Source organism: Mustelus asterias, chromosome 2 (assembly GCF_964213995.1).
Source record: "Mustelus asterias chromosome 2, sMusAst1.hap1.1, whole genome shotgun sequence".
Lineage (NCBI taxonomy): Eukaryota > Metazoa > Chordata > Chondrichthyes > Carcharhiniformes > Triakidae > Mustelus > Mustelus asterias.
In genome coordinates, this window is record NC_135802.1 from 160,718,798 (window position 1) to 160,737,674 (window position 18,877).

General features: G+C 42.1%; 1 protein-coding gene across 1 annotated transcript; it reads left to right on the forward strand.

Moving 5' to 3' along the window:
• Positions 1-296: 296 nt before the first annotated feature.
• LOC144481373 (GPI ethanolamine phosphate transferase 1-like) lies at positions 297-17,994 on the forward strand. The gene is made up of 6 exons (XM_078200741.1): positions 297-375; positions 8,178-8,433; positions 9,904-10,164; positions 11,854-11,975; positions 14,604-14,702; positions 17,864-17,994. Exons 3-6 carry the CDS (start codon positions 9,923-9,925, stop codon positions 17,992-17,994), a joined length of 594 nt encoding a protein of 197 aa, XP_078056867.1. The 5' UTR covers positions 297-375; positions 8,178-8,433; positions 9,904-9,922.
• The last annotated feature ends 883 nt before the right edge of the window (positions 17,995-18,877 follow it).

Here is an 18,877-nt window from a genome sequence, read left to right on the forward strand (position 1 = left end):
GCCCCCCCGATCGCCCCGCCCCCGAAATGCTCATTGGACGGGAGGCCGAGTAACGTCATTTGACAGACAGCCTCTTTAACCAATCAGCATTAGAGCTCAGCTGTCACTCCGGCAACCACCCATGACGCTTAATCTCCTTCCACAACATTTCTATAGCGTTATTGATTCCAGAAACGCAGGCGGTAACTTTTCTTTTTATTAACAGCAACGTTTTTAAAAATTGATCCCATCCGTTAAAGCCGTTGAATAGGTCTTCGTTGAAGGGGGGGGTCAAAGGTGACACGAGTTACTGCGCAGGCGCAGTGAGGGGTCTGTATGAGCTTTAGCACCTGGCAATGGCTGTCCCCGGGATTATTGACACTTACACCCAGGCAGGTTAGTTTCCCCACTCACAAATAAACCTGGTTTGTTTTTTAAACAACCGTGCGTGCATCTCTGTCTCTAACTTTGAAATTACTTTACTGAGGGTGTCAGTTTGTCTCCAGTTTAGCCCCAGTGTTTCTTGATCAGGTATTTTCCTGGCCCACACCCTTTCCTTTTTGGAAGGGATGTCTTGTGTATGGAGACCAAATAGAGATTTAATAGGAGTGTGCAAAATTCCATGAATTGAGTAAATAAAGGGGGAAACTTTTCCTAGCAACTAGCTGGCATGGTGGCACAGTGATTAGCAATTCTGCCTCGCAGTGCCAGAGACTTGGGTTCGATTCTGGCTTGGGTCACTGTGTGGAGTTTGCACGTTCTCCTCGTTTCTGTGTGGGTTTCCTCCGGGTACTCCGGTTTCCCCTCAGTTTCTCCTCTGAAAAACTTGCTGGTTAGGTGCATTGGCCATGCTAAATTCTCCCTCCGTGTACCCGAACAGGTGCCCGAGTGTGGCGACTTGGGGACTTTTACAGTAACTTAATTGCAGTGTTAATGTAAGACTACTTGTGACACTGAATAAATAAACTTTAAAAATATCCAATCAAAGAAAAAATAAACCTATGCTTTAATGTAAGCCTACTTGTAACACAAATAAATAAACTAAGACTGTCAGTATAACCAGGGCATGTAGATTTAAGGTCATTGACAAAAGAACCAGTGGCGACATGAGGAAACACTTTTTTGATGCAGCAAGTTGTTGTGATCTGGTATTCACTGTCTGAAAGGACAATGGAAGCAGATTTAATAGTGCAGTTTTGGGCGCAGTGCAGAGGTTTGGTAAGAAGAGTGAAATTTTAAATTTTTTTGAATAATCTAGTGTTGTTTGTATTTGAGTTTCCATTTAACTGCAAATATTCTTTAACTTGCAAGTCTCATCCAGAGGCCTAAGTAGAGGGAGAAAAGTTATCTACTGGCAGCAGATGAGAGAGTTAATTCATGAAGGAAACTGGCTTGGACTGTTTCTGCTCTACCTGGGCTCAGCTTGACCCTTTGTTCATAGAAATTCAGACACTCTCTGTGTAATCAGCACTGAGTGCAACTTTGGACAGAATGTGGAAGTTTGGTGCAAAGAGGAAGTTTAAGATCGTACTGGAGTTTGTAATCAGATTAATAAATATCCAAAAGAAAATAAATATTTGAATGTAGTAATTAATTAGTTAAAACTCATAAGAATTGCAGGACAGGTGATGTGTCAAGGCTACCGCTTGTGAGACCTCATGGATACTGGTGTTATCCAGGGTAAACACATCTGCAGTACGTGTCTGCGGCTTGAGAAGTTTCGGCTCAGAGTCATTGAGCTAGAGTCTGAGCTCCAGACACTGCGACACATCAGGGAGAGAGAGAGTTACGTGAACGCTTTGTTTCAGGAGGTGGTCACACCCCTTAGGATAGAATTTTCTGGTTTGAAAAGTAGTCGGGGACAGAGGACGTGACTGCAGCTGAGGCAGGAAAGGGGTCCCAGAGTGCAGGAGTGTTAGACTCTGCAATTGTCCAACCAGGTTTGGGGTTTTCTCAGCTTGTTTGAATGAGAGTGGGAGCTGCAGAATGATGAGGTGACTGACCGTGGCATTATGATACAGGCAGCCATTCAAGTGGGGGGAACACACAAGGTAGTGTAGTGGGGGACAGTATAATGAGGGGGATTGACATTGTTCTCTTTAACAAGGAGCGAAAGTCCAGACGACTGTGCTGCCTACCCAGTGCCAGGGTTTGGGACATCTTAATGACAGGTCGAAAGAGGTTCTGCATAGAGAATTTGAACAGCTGGGTGCTAAGTTAAACAACAGCACCTCTAAGATTAAAAACTCTGGATTATTATCTGAGCTGTGTGCAAATTGGCATAGGGTACATAAATTTAGCGCGGTGAATATGTGGCTCAAAGACTGGCATGGGACAAGTGGGTTTTGGTCTGTGGGGCATTGGCATCAGAACTGGGGAAAGTGGGGGATGTACCTACATCTGAACCGTGCTGGGACAAATATTCTGCATAACTTGGGATGTATAGAGGGCTTTAAACTAAATAGAGAGGGAATGCATAGGCTTGCAAATCAAAAGTATATGGCAGCATTGCAAGACAGCTATTTAGGTTATGATACCCAGACAGGAAGGGACAGAGTGTAAAAACATTAAAAAAGCAGCAGATAGGGTCAAAGGGGGAAATGGTAAAAAGGCAAAATTAATGGCTCTTTACTTGAATTCATGTAATATTCAGCGCAAAATAAATGAATTAACAGCACAAATTGGGGTTAATGGTTATGATCTTATAGCCATTACAGAGACGTGGTTACAGGGAGACCAAAACTGGGAACTAAGTATTCAGGGGTACGTATGGGCAGGATGGAAAGGGTGGTGGGGTAGCTTTGTTAATATGAGATGGAACAAGCATGATAGCAAGAAATGATCTTCAATCGTAAGATGCGGAATCCATATGGGTGGAGGTAAGAAATAACATGGGGAAGAAGACACTGGTAAGAGTAGTCTCCAGGCCCTCTAGTTATATTGTGGCATGGAGAATAACTGAAGAGAAAATGAGGGCATGTGAAAAAGAGCAGTAATCTTACAAAAAAATAAATTCTGTAAAAGTCCCAGAGGATTCTTTTATTTGCAGGTTGCTTTAAGAACTGATGGTGATGTCATCATTGTGTTGCCACAGGCTGCTGTTTTACTTCCCGTTTGTACTCTGTTCAGCGCAGTGAACAGCTCTTCAATAAATCTGTTGTTACTTTGAATCCACATGTGCAAACCACGCTATTTTCTTTTTGTTGAAACTCACGACCCCTCACATAGTTTGAACATTATAAAAAGAAAATTGGTGACAAGGATGGGATTTTGTTTCATGAAGAATATCAAAAAAAAATCTTAAGTAGAAGAAAAAAATTGTGGGTTCTCACACCTACAATATTAGAAAGCTGAGGAGAAGCAACAACAGGATTGAAGTTTAAATGGCCAGTAAAGGAAGGCCAAGTAAGAAAAAAAATCTGTGGTTTTAAAAGAGGGTTTTTTTTCCAATCAGAGAAGGGTGAGATTCCAGTCAGTATCTGGCATATCTGAAAAGAGAGATGAATGGTTGGGGTCATTTGGAGGAAAAAAACCCTTCACGACAACGTTCTCCATATTAAAAGGGGGAGTACTGGGAAGACAGAAAAAAAAAATACTGAGCAGTCTCGAGTTGTTGGTGAGAGCAATGGCACGTCAACTAGGATCCATGGGTATTTTGAATCATGGAGTTCCTACGCAGAGCATTTTCAGTACTTTGTACAAGCGAATAACATTGGAAACGAGTTGCTCATACCAGTTTTACTCAGTACAATAAAAAGTAAAATCTTCAATTTGCTCCGGGACTTGGTTCATCCAGAAGTGCCAGGAACCAAAACTTAGGATGACTTGATAAAGGTCCTTGAAGAGCATTATTCTCCAAAGCTACTGATCATCGTGGAACGGTTCAGGTTCCGCTGAAGGAATCAAGTAGAAGGCGAAAGAATTGCTCAATTTGAGGCAACCTTAAAAAGGCTGGCACAACATTGTGAGTTCGGTGAGACATTAAAAGATTCTCTTCAAGGTCATCTAGTTTGTGGTCTCCAAAATGAGGCTATCCAAAGAAGATTGCTTGTTGAACATGCTTTGACTTTAAAGACAGTAGTGGAAATCAGTGTCGATGTAACTGGCTGATAAAGAGGCTTCGGAATTTGGTGCAGGAATGAAAATCCACAAATTGGGAACTGCCCATAAGAAGTCAAATCAGCAACAAGCATGTCATAGATGTGCCAAAATGGGCCATTCAGTGACTGAATACTGGATCAAGGACAGTCAATGAAAGAAGTGTGGCAAAATGGGTCACATTGCAAAAGCTTATTGGGCCAGACGAGCTTCCCTTGAGAAGAATATTCAGAAGGAGAATCTGGGTACTTGAAGAAGAACAACAAGTTGTGTTCTACAAAAATAATTTATAACATGGAAGAAAAGAATTATGATTGAGGAAGAGAATGTCCAGAGACTTGATCAAGATCTCCAACTTATCCATACAGGGTGGATCACATAGTTTCTGGGTGATTCCGCAGTTAAATGAACAACCTATTAGGATGGAGGTTGATACAGATGCTGCTGTATCTTCAATTCCTGAGACTACTTAGCCAACAAAAGCTGAAGCATCTTCCTTTGCAACCAGCTGATGTGATTTTAAAGACATGTACGGAAGATATCATACCAATAAAAGGTTACATCATAGTCAACGTAGCAGTGACTAGACAAACAACAGGGTTGCCTCTCCATGTGGTCAGTGATAGTTTTCCAGTTCTATTTGAGAGATCATGGTAGGAGATGATAAAGCTTAACTGGAGTGCTGTCAACAGACTAGTCGATGTGAAAACACACCTACAGTATCTTCTGGATAAATACAAAAGTGTATTCGAAAAGACCCTGGGCTCAATGAAGGAAGTTCAAGTGAAGATAAAGCCTAATAGTCAACCAAAAAAATCTCAAAGCATGAGTGGTGCCAAATGCAATTCGTCCCAAGGTTGAAGAAGAATTAGGACAACTTGTTACCACTGGTGTGTTGGAGCTGGTCACAATGAGTGAGTATTTGTGATGATTTTAAAACAGCCATATATCAGCCATATGTGTGCTGATCAATATCAGCTTCCTTTAATTGAAGATTTGTTTGTTGGGTTATCAGGTGGGCAGAAATTCAGTGAGATTAATCTCTCACAAGCATATTTACAGATAAATGTAGCAGCTGAATCTCAATCATTGCTTACCATCGTTACTCATAAAGATGTCTTTCGTAGTGAAAATGTACCTGTTGGAATAACATCTACACCAGTCCTATTCCAAAGGTCTCTCTTCTCTCTCTCTCTCTCTCTCTCTCTCTCTCTCTCTCTCTCTCTCTCTCTCTCTCTCTCCCCCCCCCCCCCCCCAAAAATCGTAGGGAGTACATTTGACCAGTAATTGAACCGGACAGGTCATATAAATACTGTGGCAACCAAAGGCTGGAAATCCTGTGATGTGTAACTTGCCTCCTGACTCCCCAAAGTGTCCCCACCATCTACAAGCACAAGTCAGGAGTGTGATAGAATACTCTCCACTTGCCTGGATGAGTACTGCTCCAATAACACTTAAGAAGCTCAACACCATCCAGGCCAAAGCAACCTACTTGATTAGCACCTCATCCACCACCTTCAACATTCACTCCCTCCATGACTGATGCACAGTGGCAGCAGTACAAGGTGCAGTGCAGCAACTCACCAAGTTTCCTTTGACAGCATCTTCAAAACCTGCAATTTCTATCACCTCGATGGTCATGGGCAGCAGATGCATGGAAACAGTAATCTCCTATCCAAGTCACTCACCATTCTGATCTGGAAACGTATCGCTGTTCCTTCACTGTCACTGGGTCAAAATCATGGAACTTTCCACTCTAACAGCACTGTGGGTGTACCTGTACCACATGGACTGTGGGGCTTTGAGAAGGTGGCTCACCACCACCTTCTCGAGGGCTATTAGGGATGGGAAACAAATACTGGCCCAGCCAGTGATGCCCACATCCCATTAACGAATTTCCAAAAAAATTGAGAATCACGTTTTTCAGAATAGAATGATTAAACTTAGATTAAGTGAGATGGAGTATTGAACAATCGGGACTTTCTTTTGTTTCTGAGAAATTAGGAACAACTGTTACTTACAGAAAATATATTAAATATTTTGCATTATAAATGCTCTTATTCCAAAGCAGGTCTCTGCTCACTGTATGATAATATTGGGCTTTATTTTCAAAATTATTTGTAAGTGTTCTGGTAGAGAGGTTTACTAGGTTTCTGCTGAAAGAAAGTTGGCACAACCTGACTATTTTCAGTGTAATTCTTACTCTATGGAGTTAATTCCTAATAGAAACCGCAAGAGAAAGCTTGCCTAAGCACCACCCTTGCTTCAGGCAATTCAAAACAGCCGTCAAATCTTTGTTGTTCTTTGGATGTAGGTGTGGCTGGCAAGACCAGCATTTGATGCCCATTCTTAATTGCCCTTGAACTGAGTGGCTTGCTAGGCCATTTCAGAGGGCAGTTGGGAGTCAACCACATTGCTGTGGGTCTGAAGTCACATAGGCCTGGGTCAAAATCCCAGACTTCCCTTCCCTAGACCATATGGACTGCAGCAGTTCAAGAAGCCATTCAGTGAAGGCAGCTTTTTTCCACCTTCTCAAGGGCAATTAGGGATGGGCAATAAATGCTGACCTAGCCAGAGAAGCCACCCCCTCCCCCCCCCCACAACCCCTCAGTCCCATGAATTAATTAACATAAAAAGGGTAAAGATGGCAGATTTCCTGATCTACAGGGCATTAGTGAGCCAGTTGTGTAAAGTCTGAAAACTCTTTTAAGTACAACCATCAAGAAAGACTGAACAGGTTGGAGCTCTTTTCTCCAGGAAAGAGAAGGTTGAGTGGTGATATGACAAGAGGTCTCTAACTTTATGATGGCTTTTGCTTGGGTAGATTGGGCTAGGTGTTTTCATTTGTCAGGATGAATTGATCACTAATGAGTTTGAGAGATTACTCAGAATAGGATTTTATTTCCTGGAATTTAGCAGGTTCAGGGAATTTTTAATGAAAGTTTTCAATATATTAAGGGGAACCATTAGAGTAGAGAAAAGAAAGTAATTTTGCTGGTTGGCAGTCCAGCAAAGGGGCAGAGTCTGAAAATTAGAGCCAGACCTTTTCGGGAGTGACATTAGGAAACACTTCTTCATACAAAGGGAGTACATGCTTACATTCTCCTGCAAATGGCAACTGATGCAAGATCAATTATTCATTTTAACTTGGAGATTGTTAACCAAAGCTATAAAGGGATATGAGGCAAAGCTGGGCATGTGGAGACAGGGTGCAGATTAGCCAGGATCTCATTGAACCGGTGGAACAGGCTCAAGGGACTAAATAGCCTCTTCGTATTCTCCCAAAGGGATTCAGGAGAAATCTTTTTAAACAGAGTGGTGACGACGTGAAACTTGCTGCTACAGCAAGTAGGTGAAGTGAATAGCATTGATTCAGTTAAGTGGGAGTGAGATAAGCAGAATGGAGCAAAGAGTAGAAGTTAGGGTGGGAGGGAGACCCTTGTGGAGTGTAAACGCCAATGTGTGCTGTAATCACATGATCACAGTGGTTAACACTGATGGCTCACAGCGCCAGGGACCTGGGTTCGATTCCCGGCTTGGGTCACTGTCTGTGCGGAGTCTGTACATTCTCTCAGTGCCTGCGTGGGTTTCCTCCGGGTGCTCCGGTTTCCTCCCACAGTCCGAAAGATATGCTGGTTAGGTGCATTGGCCATGCTAAATTCTTCCTTAGTGTATCCGAACAGGTGCTGGATTGTGGCAATTAGGGGATTTTCGCAGTGTTAATGTGAGCCTACTTGTGACACTAATAAATAAACTTTAAAAACTTTATTTGTCCTTTTTCTTTATAAGGTGAATTGCAATTGGTTTTGTTTATCCAAAGATTTAATTGTGTAGCTATGCTAGCATTTTCACAACACCAAACCACAAAATTTCATCCATCTCAGTAATGCTAAACCTCAAAATCTCCATGATCACTGTTACTAAGTTCCCAGACTTCCTCATCCTTCGTTGTTCTGTATATCCTGACGAACTGTGATTAGCAGAGTCAGTGATCCATTAATGTGCAGATGTACTATACTGATGTTTGTTGTCTGTCTAGGTGTCAGTTCTTAATCTAAATTCGAGCAACATTTTGTCTATTTCTCTTTTGTGCTGTCTAGATACTTTCTGCAGCCAAGATTAGTGGGTATGTACCAGCTTACCATTGACAGATGTTCAAATTGAAAGCACGCCCGTGATGCCTTTCAGAAGTTTCATCCACTTTTCCATCGAAGAAATTCCAACATGACTTTATATTGAAGTGTTGCTTTTAAATCTTCAGTACATTTTATTTTTCCTACATTGGAACATTGACTGAACTTCAAAAACTAATTCATCTGCTCTGAAGCCCTTTGGGCTGCCCTGTGACTGTGAAAGGTAAAATAGATAAATGCAAATTATTTTAGGCTGCCAACAATAACTTGTCTTTATAAAGCACCTTTCACACAATCAGGCATTGCAAGGCAATTCACAGAGGCATTATAAAACAAAATGTTGACACTGAGCCACAGAAGGAGATATTGGGGCAGATTACCAAAAAAGCTTGTTAAACAAGCTAGGTTTTAAGAAATGACTTAAAGGAGGAAAATGAGGTAGAAGGGCGGAAAGTTTAGGGAGAGAATTCCAGAGATTAGCGTTATTTGCATTTATTTTTGCCCAGGTGATTCACATTAACTGGCGGGGTTCACTTGTGCTCCGATAAATAGAAACAGCTTAGTTGAGTCTGTGGCTTAGTAGGTTAAAGCACCTACCTAGTAAACAGGTGATATTAGGTTCAAATCCCAGCAGAGCCTTATTTTGTTTGAACTGCTGTATGCAAGGCAAAATCTATAAATAGGAACACACTTACTCATTTGCCCAAATTATATATAGGAACAGACTGATGCTATTGTTGTGTTAGGCGATGCACATTTATTGTGCATATCTCTGTAAATAAATTGTCATTACAAACTGACAAAGGAGGGGATTGAAACTCTTGTTCTGTTACTTTGGGAGCCTTTTTTGAAATGTCCATTTTGGTTGGCAGTATTTTGAAGAAATCAAGGGTGTCTTCCAACATATTTCGCTCCTGGTTCAATGAGTAACTGCACTCTATGCTGTGCTCAAATGATCTACACCTATGAGAGAGTCCCACATTGAATTTCTGTTTTGAGTTTTGTTGACTTCAACTGGGCCAGCAGTTCTGGTAGTCCGACAATTGACTCTGCAACCTTGAACTGGGGAAAGACCAGTTTATGGAAAATTTCAATTTGAATCCTGTTCAAAAGGCAGCTAGAACTTGCAGCAGACTCAGTTTGTGTTGAACCAATGTCTAGGATTACACGTGACACATGAAAATCACAGCTATGGGTGCCAATGGAACCTTGTTTGGTTTAAATAATTATTTTCAAGAGAGGGAAGATAGAGGAAGAAATAGTATTTGTTTAATGTTTTGTTAAATATTTGCTTTCTTTTAGACTTTAAACATCAGAAATGGGTGGAGATATGGTTTTTCTGTGATGTAAAATTGAAACCTTAAAAATGAATGACAAATTTGAGACCCAGTAACCTATAGTTAACCGTATTTCGAACATTAATACTAAAAGCTATTATTTTCCATTAGATATTTTTTATTGCAAGCATTTTTCCCCAAAATTGTTAAGCTGTGAAGAACTCTCACATCATGAAGACTCATAAGAATTAAGAGATTTGTGAATGCCTGTGCAAATTAAAATGGACAATTTAAGATGTAATTATTATAGAACAATGCTAATTTGAGGATACTAGTGGGAGGATTCAGTTCTGTCAGAAATACACCCAGTCCAAGTGGATTACTAAAATATTTCCATGCTTGTGTTTGATTTTCAGTCTTTCTTGGAATTAAGTGATGGTGTTTATGTCTGCAAACATGCTGGCGTTCTTCCTGATCGGCTTGCTTGTGCACCTGGTCTTCTTTGCCTCCATTTTCGACATCTATTTCACCTCTCCCCTGGTACATGGAATGAGTCCTCATCGATCTGCACTGCCACCGCCAGCTCAGCGCCTTGTCCTCTTTGTTGCTGATGGATTGCGTGCAGACAGTTTTTTTGAGCTGGATGAGAAGGGACAAACACGTGCGCCATTCCTCCGGTACGAGCAGCCATGTGAGGCACTTTTGAGAAAGAAAATGTCATTGGGATTATGGAAGGTTTTTGTGGGGTGGACATTGAGCAGATGTTTCCTCTTTCGGGGAAGAATAAATATAAGATAGTCGCCAGTAAATCCAGTAGGAATTCAAGAGAAACCTTTTATACCCAGAGTGTGGTATGAAAGTGGAACCCGCTGCCACAAGGAGCAGTTGAGGTAAATATCAAACATGCATTTGAGGGGAAGCTAAGTAGATATATGTGTTGAAAGAAATGGCAGGCTATGCTGATACACTGAACTAAAGAGAGTTAAGAGGAAAATTGTGTGGAGAATATGCACCAGTATTAACCCAATGCTGAATGACCTGTTTTTGTGTAAGAAAGTTCCAGAATTATCTTGGATCAAATACCTTATTTCTAATTTTAGATTATTCCTGGCATACATCTTTCCATGCACGTACAGTTTTAACTACTTGTGTCTTTTATGTTTTATTTACATTTGTTGTACAGCGATATAAAAGTTCATAATATTTTATCCTCTTCCTTTGATTTTGGGCCCACAAGATTCAGTTTTCCTCAGGAGTCTATTTGCCAAGAAACATTATTTTGTCTGTGGAAATTTGACAAGTTGCTGACTCCTGATCTGTTAAAGGTGTACACTGGTGGGCCCAACTGTAATAATGTTTTCAGTCGAATATCCTCATGCTGCTTTTGCTAAGATTTCTACATGAATAATGTCCGATTGGATGAGGTTGGTGTGGAATCTATATTTCAGAAAAACAGAGGAATCTGACTTTTTTTTAAAAAGAAAAAAACACATCAACTTAGCTGAGTTTGTCTTTTTGTAGAGTCATAAATACATTTTTTTTTAGATGGATTGAACCGCAAGCTGCAGGAAGAAACAAATCAACAGTGTAGACATGATATGGCATCAACATGAGTGTGAGAAAGCATATTACAGATTATCCAATAAATTCCAGTTTTATTGCTGCAACTCCACATTCTGAAATGAGCCACTTTGTCGAAATTGGGAACTGAAAACTGCAATTAGTTTAAATATGTAGCACGGATTGGCAGCGAGAAACTCGTTTTTCTGTTGCCTGTGAAGATAGTAAATTAAATTTGTTACATCTGGCAATTGGTGGCAGGGTTATCCACTAATTGAAACTTGACTCAAAAAAGCTGTTGCTTTGTGGGCAAATGTGATATTTAGTTTGGTTTCTATGCACCAAGGCCTCACTGAGAACAAATAAGGCAAGTGGCCAGTTTGGTGGTGAAATTTGAAAAATTAATTTGCCTTGACCTTCTCAGCTTATTATAGCAGCTAGATCAGGCACCCGGAGGAGGGATTTGGTGATTTTTCCTATGTACTGGGATGTGTACCATGTGGAATGGGATTGTAAATGGCAATGGCCAACCTTCCCCTACCTATCCCCTTGCCAGATAGGTAGGGGAAGATGAGGGAGATAATATAGGTGTTAATCAATGGTTTGGTACGCTTCACATTGTTATCTTCACTTGACTCCAGGAGCACTAAATACAACAGATTTTTCTTAGTTACTTTTTATAATATTAATCGCATGGCAATCTTTAAAACAAATATTAAAAGTATCAAACCAAACCCATGTCATGCATGTTTGTAATACCTTGCTTCTTGCATGCCTGATTTTGTAAGTTGTTTGTGTGAATGCAGGAATGTGGTGGAGCACGGTGGAAGTTGGGGTGTGTCCCACACACGGGTTCCCACTGAATCCAGGCCCGGTCATGTGGCTCTGATTGCAGGGTTTTATGAAGACGTCAGTGCTGTTGCTAAAGGTATGCAGTACTTCATTTATATATTTGTATTGGGTTGCAGGTTATAATTGTTACCTTCTCCACAAGTCTCCAAAGTGATTCAGTTAAACACCAAAGTATGTATAATAAAAAAAAATGAATGCAAACTGTAAATACAAAGATTTAACCCTCTTCCGCCATGGAGTGATTATCGTTTGGATCTATTAATCATATGAAAATTATTCCATGGGTTCATAAATTATAGTTTATTCTGCAGCTGACTGTGCAAATTAGTATTTGTTGCTCATTGTTATGGTGACTAAATTACACACATGTCTCATTGTAATCCTGTAGGTTTAAGGATGCTATATTCTGTAAAGTTTATTTGAGCAACCCTTGAATTGTTTTGCAAAAATATTAGCCAGCATTAACTGGATGTTTTATCCTTATTTACAACCACCTTTTGTCCATTTGAAACCTTTGGAGTTTATGAAATGAAATATGTTACCTGTTCCACAAGCCCTCCAACATTGCAACAGTGATTTGCACACCCATTTGTTTTTAAGCTTCACTTCAATCCTCTGTACAATTGGTCTGAACCTCTTGATATCCTAAGTTCAAGGCAATTTTGGTGAATCAGTAAGGAAATAATTGAGCCAATGATTAAGGTTCAGAACTTAAATATACAAATGCTGGTCTTGCCAGAGATGCTTGCATTCCAAGAACAAATTAAGAAAAGAAATCACAGTTTAACACATCAAATAAATGAAATTATTCCCTATTAGAGACATATTAAAAGCTAACAACCTCATGAATTCCTTATTATTGTAAAGGTTCTCAGCAACTGCCTATTTATACAGCACAGTAAAAAGTAAAGTTTATTTATTGGTCACAAGGCTTACATTAACACTGCAAAGAAGTTACTGTGAAAATCCCCTAGTCGCCACACTCCGGCGTCTGTTCAGATACACTGAGGGAGAATTTAGTGCAGCCAATGCACTTAACCAGCACGTCTTTCGGACTGTGGGAGGAAACCAGAGCACACAGAGGAAACCCACGAAGACACAGGGAGAATGTGCAGACTCCGCACAGACAGTGACCCAAGCCGGGAATCAAACCCGGATCCCTGGCGCTGTGAGGCAGCAGTGCTAGCCACTGTGCCAACGTGCCACCCAAGCTTCACAGCTTTATCTCAGCTCTGATGAAGGGTCATCCAAACTTGAAACTTGGGTCTATTCTCTTTCCAGAGATGCTGTCAGATCTGCTGAGATTTTCCAGCATTTTTTTGTATTTGTTTCAGGTTCCAGCATCCGCAGTAATTTGCTTTTATCTTATTATTACAGCTTCATCTTTAGTGGGACATCTGATCTTTAGTGACATCATGTGCATTAACTCTAAATGTCTTGACAAACAATGCTGTATTCTTAAATTTGCAAGTACTGAGCACTCACCAGGTTCACATGCCTAAATGAATCACGGTACTTTAGCCCAACTTGTGCTGGAACTGCAGTGGGTAGTTTTCCAAACCCATCCTGTGAGCAAGTTCCTCACCCACCACCAGGATACATCAATAACACAGCAAAGGTTGGAAAATCATGCATGGACATTGCCTGCTATGCACCATCAGTGGATAAGGCTTCCCACCACTGACGCAGACATATACAATTATTCCTTATAACTCACAGGAAACAACAATCAAGGGATGTGGGCCCATCTCTAGTTTCCCTTGAAAAGGTGGTGGTGAACTGCTGGGTCCATGTGGAATGGATACACCCCCACAGTGATAGGGAGGGAGTTACAGGCTCCTGTTGCAACAACAGTTGAGGAAAAGCGATAAAAATTCTGGAACATGCAAGTGATGATGTTCCAATGCCTCTGCCTCCCGTGACCACCTCGATGGCCGAGGTCGAGAGTTTGGAAGGCAATGTCAAGGGACCCTTGATCAGTAGCTGCTGTGCATCTTGTAAATGGTACACCCTGCTGCCTCTGCACAATGGCAGAGAGAGTGGATTTTTAAGATGATGTCATCAAGCATGCTGCTTTGTCGTGGATGATACTGTGTTTCTTGAGTGTTGTTGGAATTGCACCTATCCAGGCAAGTGAAGAGTATCCCATCACATTCCTGACTTCTACCTTCAAGATGGTGTACAGGCTTTGAGGAGTCAGGAGATGAGTTACAAGCCATAAAATCCCCAGCCTCTGACCTGTCCTTGTAGGTACAGTATTTATATAGTTGGCCAAGTTAAGTTTCTGGTTGCCACTCCCCCCCAAGATATTGATGGTGGGGGATTCAGCAGGGGTAATGCCGTTGAACATCTCAGGGGTTGTGTTTTTCCCTTGTTGGAAGTGATTATTTCCTGACACTTTTGAGACACTTAGCCCAAATGATGTCCAAGTCTTGCTGCATATGGGAATGGACTGCTTGAGTATCTAAGAAGTCACCAATGGTACTCGACACTGTGCGATGGTCGGCGACCACCTCCACATCTGACCTTAGGTTGGAGGGAAGATCAGTGATGAAACATCCCGAAGATGCTCGGGCCTCGGACACTACCCTAAAGAACAACTGTAATGATGTCGGAAGTTGAGAGAATTTCAGAAATTTGTCGACCTTAATTTAGTAATTAATTAGATGCAGTTTCTTGCTTTTAATATTTCACTTCTCTGCAGGTTGGAAAGAAAACCCGGTGGAATTTGATTCTGTTCTTAATGAGAGCAAATACTCCTGGTGCTGGGGAAGTCCTGATATTTTACCAATGTTTGCCAAAGGTAAGGCGCACGCGACTTGCTGCTGCAACAGAAACAGTAAAAAGAATACTTCTTTAAAAAAAATTCCACTGTTCAGAGCTTTGTTGGAAGGATAGGTGTTAAATCTTAAAGGAATGAGAGAGGTGAAGCGGTTTAGGGAAGAAATTACAGAGCTTAGGGCCCAAGCATGGCAATCAGTGAAGGAGCAATGAAATTGAGGAAGTGTAAGAGGCCGGAATTGGAGGAGCACAGATATCCTGGATGGTTGTTGGACTGGAGGAGGTTACAGATGTGGGGGGAGGCAAGGCCATGGAGGGATTTGAAAACAAGATGGGAATTTTAAAAGTGAAGTGTTGCTGTATTGGGAACATAGGACTTGGAGCAGGAATAGACCTTTGAGCCTACTCTGCCATTAGATAAAATTGATGAAGACGAACATCCCGCCAAGGCCATCCCCACACCCCCACTTCTTGCCTTCAAACAACCACGCAACCTCAAACAGACCATTGTCCGCAGCAAACTACCCAGCCTTCAGGAGAACAGTGACCACGACACCACACAACCCTGCCACAGCAACCTCTGCAAGGCGTGCCGGATCATCGACACGGATGCCATCATCTCACGTGAGAAACACCATCTACCAGGTACACGGTACCTACTCTTGCAATTCGGCCAACGTTGTCTACCTGATACGCTGCAGGAAAGGATGTCCCGAGGCATGGTACATTGGGGAAACCATGCAGACGCTATGACAACGGATGAATGAACACCGCTCGACAATCACCAGGCAAGACAGTTCTCTTCCTGTGGGGGAGCACTTCAGCGGTCACGGGCATTCAGCCTCTGATCTTCGGGTAAGCGTTCTCCAAGGCGGCCTTCACGACACACGACAGCGCAGAGTCGCTGAGCAGAGACTGATAGCCAAGTTCCGCACACATGAGGATGGCCTAAACTGGGATGTTGGATTTATGTCACATTATGAGTAACCCCCACAGCTTGCCTCCTGGACTTGCTGGCTGTCCTGTCTGGAGACAATACACATCTCTTTAACCTGTGCTTAATGCTCCCTCCACTCACATTGTCTGTATCTTTAAGATCTGGTTGGCTGTAGGGATTTGCATTCTAATCAGTATTCTGTAACTTGATTTTGTGTCTCTGTGCCCTGTTTGAGAGCAGATTTCCACTCCATCTGACGAAGGAGCAGTGCTCCGAAAGCTAATGGCATTTGCTACCAAATAAACCTGTTGGACTTTAACCTGGTGTTGTTAAAACTCTTACTGTATTAGATAAAATCACAGCTGATGTGATTGTGGTCTTGTCTCCGCTTTTCTGTCACCCCGCCCTATAACCCCTTGTCTCTCAACAATCTATCAAACTCAGCCTTGAATACATTAGGTGACTCAATCTCCATTGTTCTCTGGGGAAGAGAATTCACCATATTTCTGACCCTTTGGCAAACAAATTCCCCTCATCTTTGCCTTAAAAGGAAGACCTCTTATTCTTAAAGTGTGCCCCTTAGTTCTAGTCTCACCATGTAGATCAATGAGCTCAGGTTTATGGAGAGTGAAAAGTAGAAGGCTGACCCGGGGAACATTCCAGCTTGTTTTCTGCTCTTGTGTGATTTATAAATAGAGCTGCAATCCTGACACTTTCCACCAACAAACTAGCATTGATTCTCATGCTGTAATTGGTTTATTTGATTGACAGAAGGTGAAAAGTATCCTTTTATTAAAAATATACTTAGATAACATGGGAAAAACACAAAAAATGGTTCCATCTCCTACTGCAAAGTATTCACTTCGATATGCCACTAAATCCTGCTTTTTAAAAAAAATGAAGGGTTGTAAAATTCAAGAGACTTAAAAAGGATACACAAGATCCACAATTACTTGTACAGTTTGAAAATACCATTTATGTGGGATTTGCCATCGGATGGCCACCTACCCTCAAGATTGTTTTTCTAATAATGTTCTACTTTAGACTACAGCTTATTGAGAGCTAAAGAATGGGAGGTGATCTTATTGAAACAGGATAGATGTTGTCAGGATGTTTCCTCTTGTGCGGAACCTAGAACTAGGGGGCACAGTTTAAAATTCTGGGATCTCGCCTCTAAGACAGAGGGGAGAAGAAATTTATTCTCTTAAAGGGTGATTAGTCTTTGGAATTCTATTCCCCAGACCGCTGTCGAGGCTGTGTCATTAAACAGATTCAAGGTTGAGTTGGATAGATTTCTGATTAACGAAGGAGTGATGGTTATGGGGGACAGATGGAGTTAAAGCCACAGTCACATCAGCCATGATTTTTTTTGAAAAGCAGAGCAGCTTGAATAGCCTACTGCTGCTCCTCTTTCTTAAGATAACTTACGAGCTCCATCGAGTCAAACTGGGGCATTGCTCCAAAGATGCACTGGGGAATCCCTCTTGGACCTTCACCTGTAAAGGGTTTGTCGGCAATTGCCCAACACTGACCCATCCCCCAACCTACCTCCCTCCCCCCAAATCCTATCTTACTTTAGGGCTTCTCCCTGGAGCCAATTTTAATGGTATCTTTAAGCCTACCTGATTGACAGCAGCTAGTGCTGTAAAAAAGGGGGCATGTTCTCCTTTAATCCGGCTCGGAGACTGCCGTGTTGCCTGGATCTTGCCCAGCCTGAGTCGGAAGGTTGGATCAGATGGGCAAACCAATGCTGATTGCTACTCCGAGGAAGTTATGGCCACCGTGGCACTATTGAACACCCTGTGAAAACATAGATTTGATGGTGTGTATCTCTTGAGCAGATTTTTACAATAGAAAACAGTGCGTAATTCCTGAGGTCTTTTTCCCTCAACTTCGGTTGGGGGGGTTTGGTGGGGGAGGAAGATTATTTTCTTCAAATTTACTGTACCATTAAACCCAATAAATAAGCAATGGAAATGCGGAAAATGGATTTTGATGATTTCCTGTGTGTATTGTTTTACTAAGGACTCAGACAAGCCAATTGCAGCCAGTAATGTGTTTGGCAAGGTTGGTTTTGCTGTTAGAAGTGAAGTACGAGTCCTGTTTCTTGTTAACTGAGTCCATGGCTCTATTAAATGTTATGATCGATTGTTTGATCTGGGTGCGCATACTCCAATGTACAAACAATCTATTTTTTACTATTAAAGCGTTTTGTCTTAAGTTGTCAAAATTCTTGTATGACGCAGGTGCCAGTGGTGACCATGTTCATACACACATGTACCCAGCTGAGATGGAGGATTTTGCTGCTCAGGATGCATCAAAGCTGGATACTTGGGTATTCAATGAAGTAAAGGTACCTGGAAAATGTTTATCCTAATGGGAGGCTTACTAACTCTAAATGGAAAATGCTGACTTTTTTCCAGGAGATGTTTCCAAGGTCCTCAGCTCTGGAATTCTCTCCATAAACCTCTAGGGCTCTCTCCTCTCTCTTTCTCTCTTGTCTCTCTGTCTCTCTCTTTGTCTGTCTCTCTCTCTCTGTGTTCTCTCTTCTCTCTCTGTGTCTCTCTCTCTGTCTCTCTCTTCTTGTGTCTCTCTCCTGTGTCCTCTTCTCTCTCTCTGTGTTCTCTCTCTCTCTGTGTTCCGCTCTCTGTGTGTGTGTCTCTCTCTGTGTCTCTCTCTGTGTCTCTCTCTGTGTCTCTCTGTGTCTCTCGTGTCTCTGTGTGTGTGTCCTCCTCTCTCTGTCTATCTCTGTGTGTTTGTCTCTTTCTCTGTGTCTCTCTGTGTGTGTCTCTCTCTCTGTTTCTGTCTCTCTCCCTCTCTCTGTTCTCTGTCTCTCTCTCTCTCTGAGTCTCTCTGGTGTCCTCTCTCTGTGTCTCCTCTCTCGTCTCTCTCCGTCTCTCTCTCCCGTCTCTCTCTCTCCGTCTCTCTCTCCGTCTCTCTCTCCCTCTCTCTCTCCGTCTCTCTCTCTCCGTCTCTCTCTCTCCGTCTCTCCTCTCTCCCTCCCGTCTCTCTCTCTCGTCTCTCCTCTCTCTCCATCTCTCTCTCTCCGTCCTCTTCCTCCGTCTCTCTCTCTCCGTCTCTCTCTCCGTCTCTCTCTCTGTCTCTCTCTCTCCGTCTCTCTCTCTCCGTCTCTCTCTCCGTCTCTCTCTCCGTGTGTCTCTCTGTATGTGTGTCTCTCTCCCCTCTCCCCCTTCTCTCTGCCTCTCTCTGCTCTCTCTGCCTCTCTCTCTCTGCCTCTCCTCTCTGTCTGTCTGTCTCTG

Excerpts from the sequence above, each read along its gene's own strand:
- LOC144481373 (XM_078200741.1), top strand. The coding sequence starts at position 9,923 with ATGGTGTTTATGTCTGCAAACATGCTGGCGTTCTTCCTGATCGGCTTG. Across the intron at positions 10,165-11,853 it reads ACACGTGCGCCATTCCTCCG|GAATGTGGTGGAGCACGGTG; the intron begins GTACGAGCAGCC and ends GTGTGAATGCAG. Across the intron at positions 14,703-17,863 it reads TTTACCAATGTTTGCCAAAG|GTGCCAGTGGTGACCATGTT; the intron begins GTAAGGCGCACG and ends TGTATGACGCAG.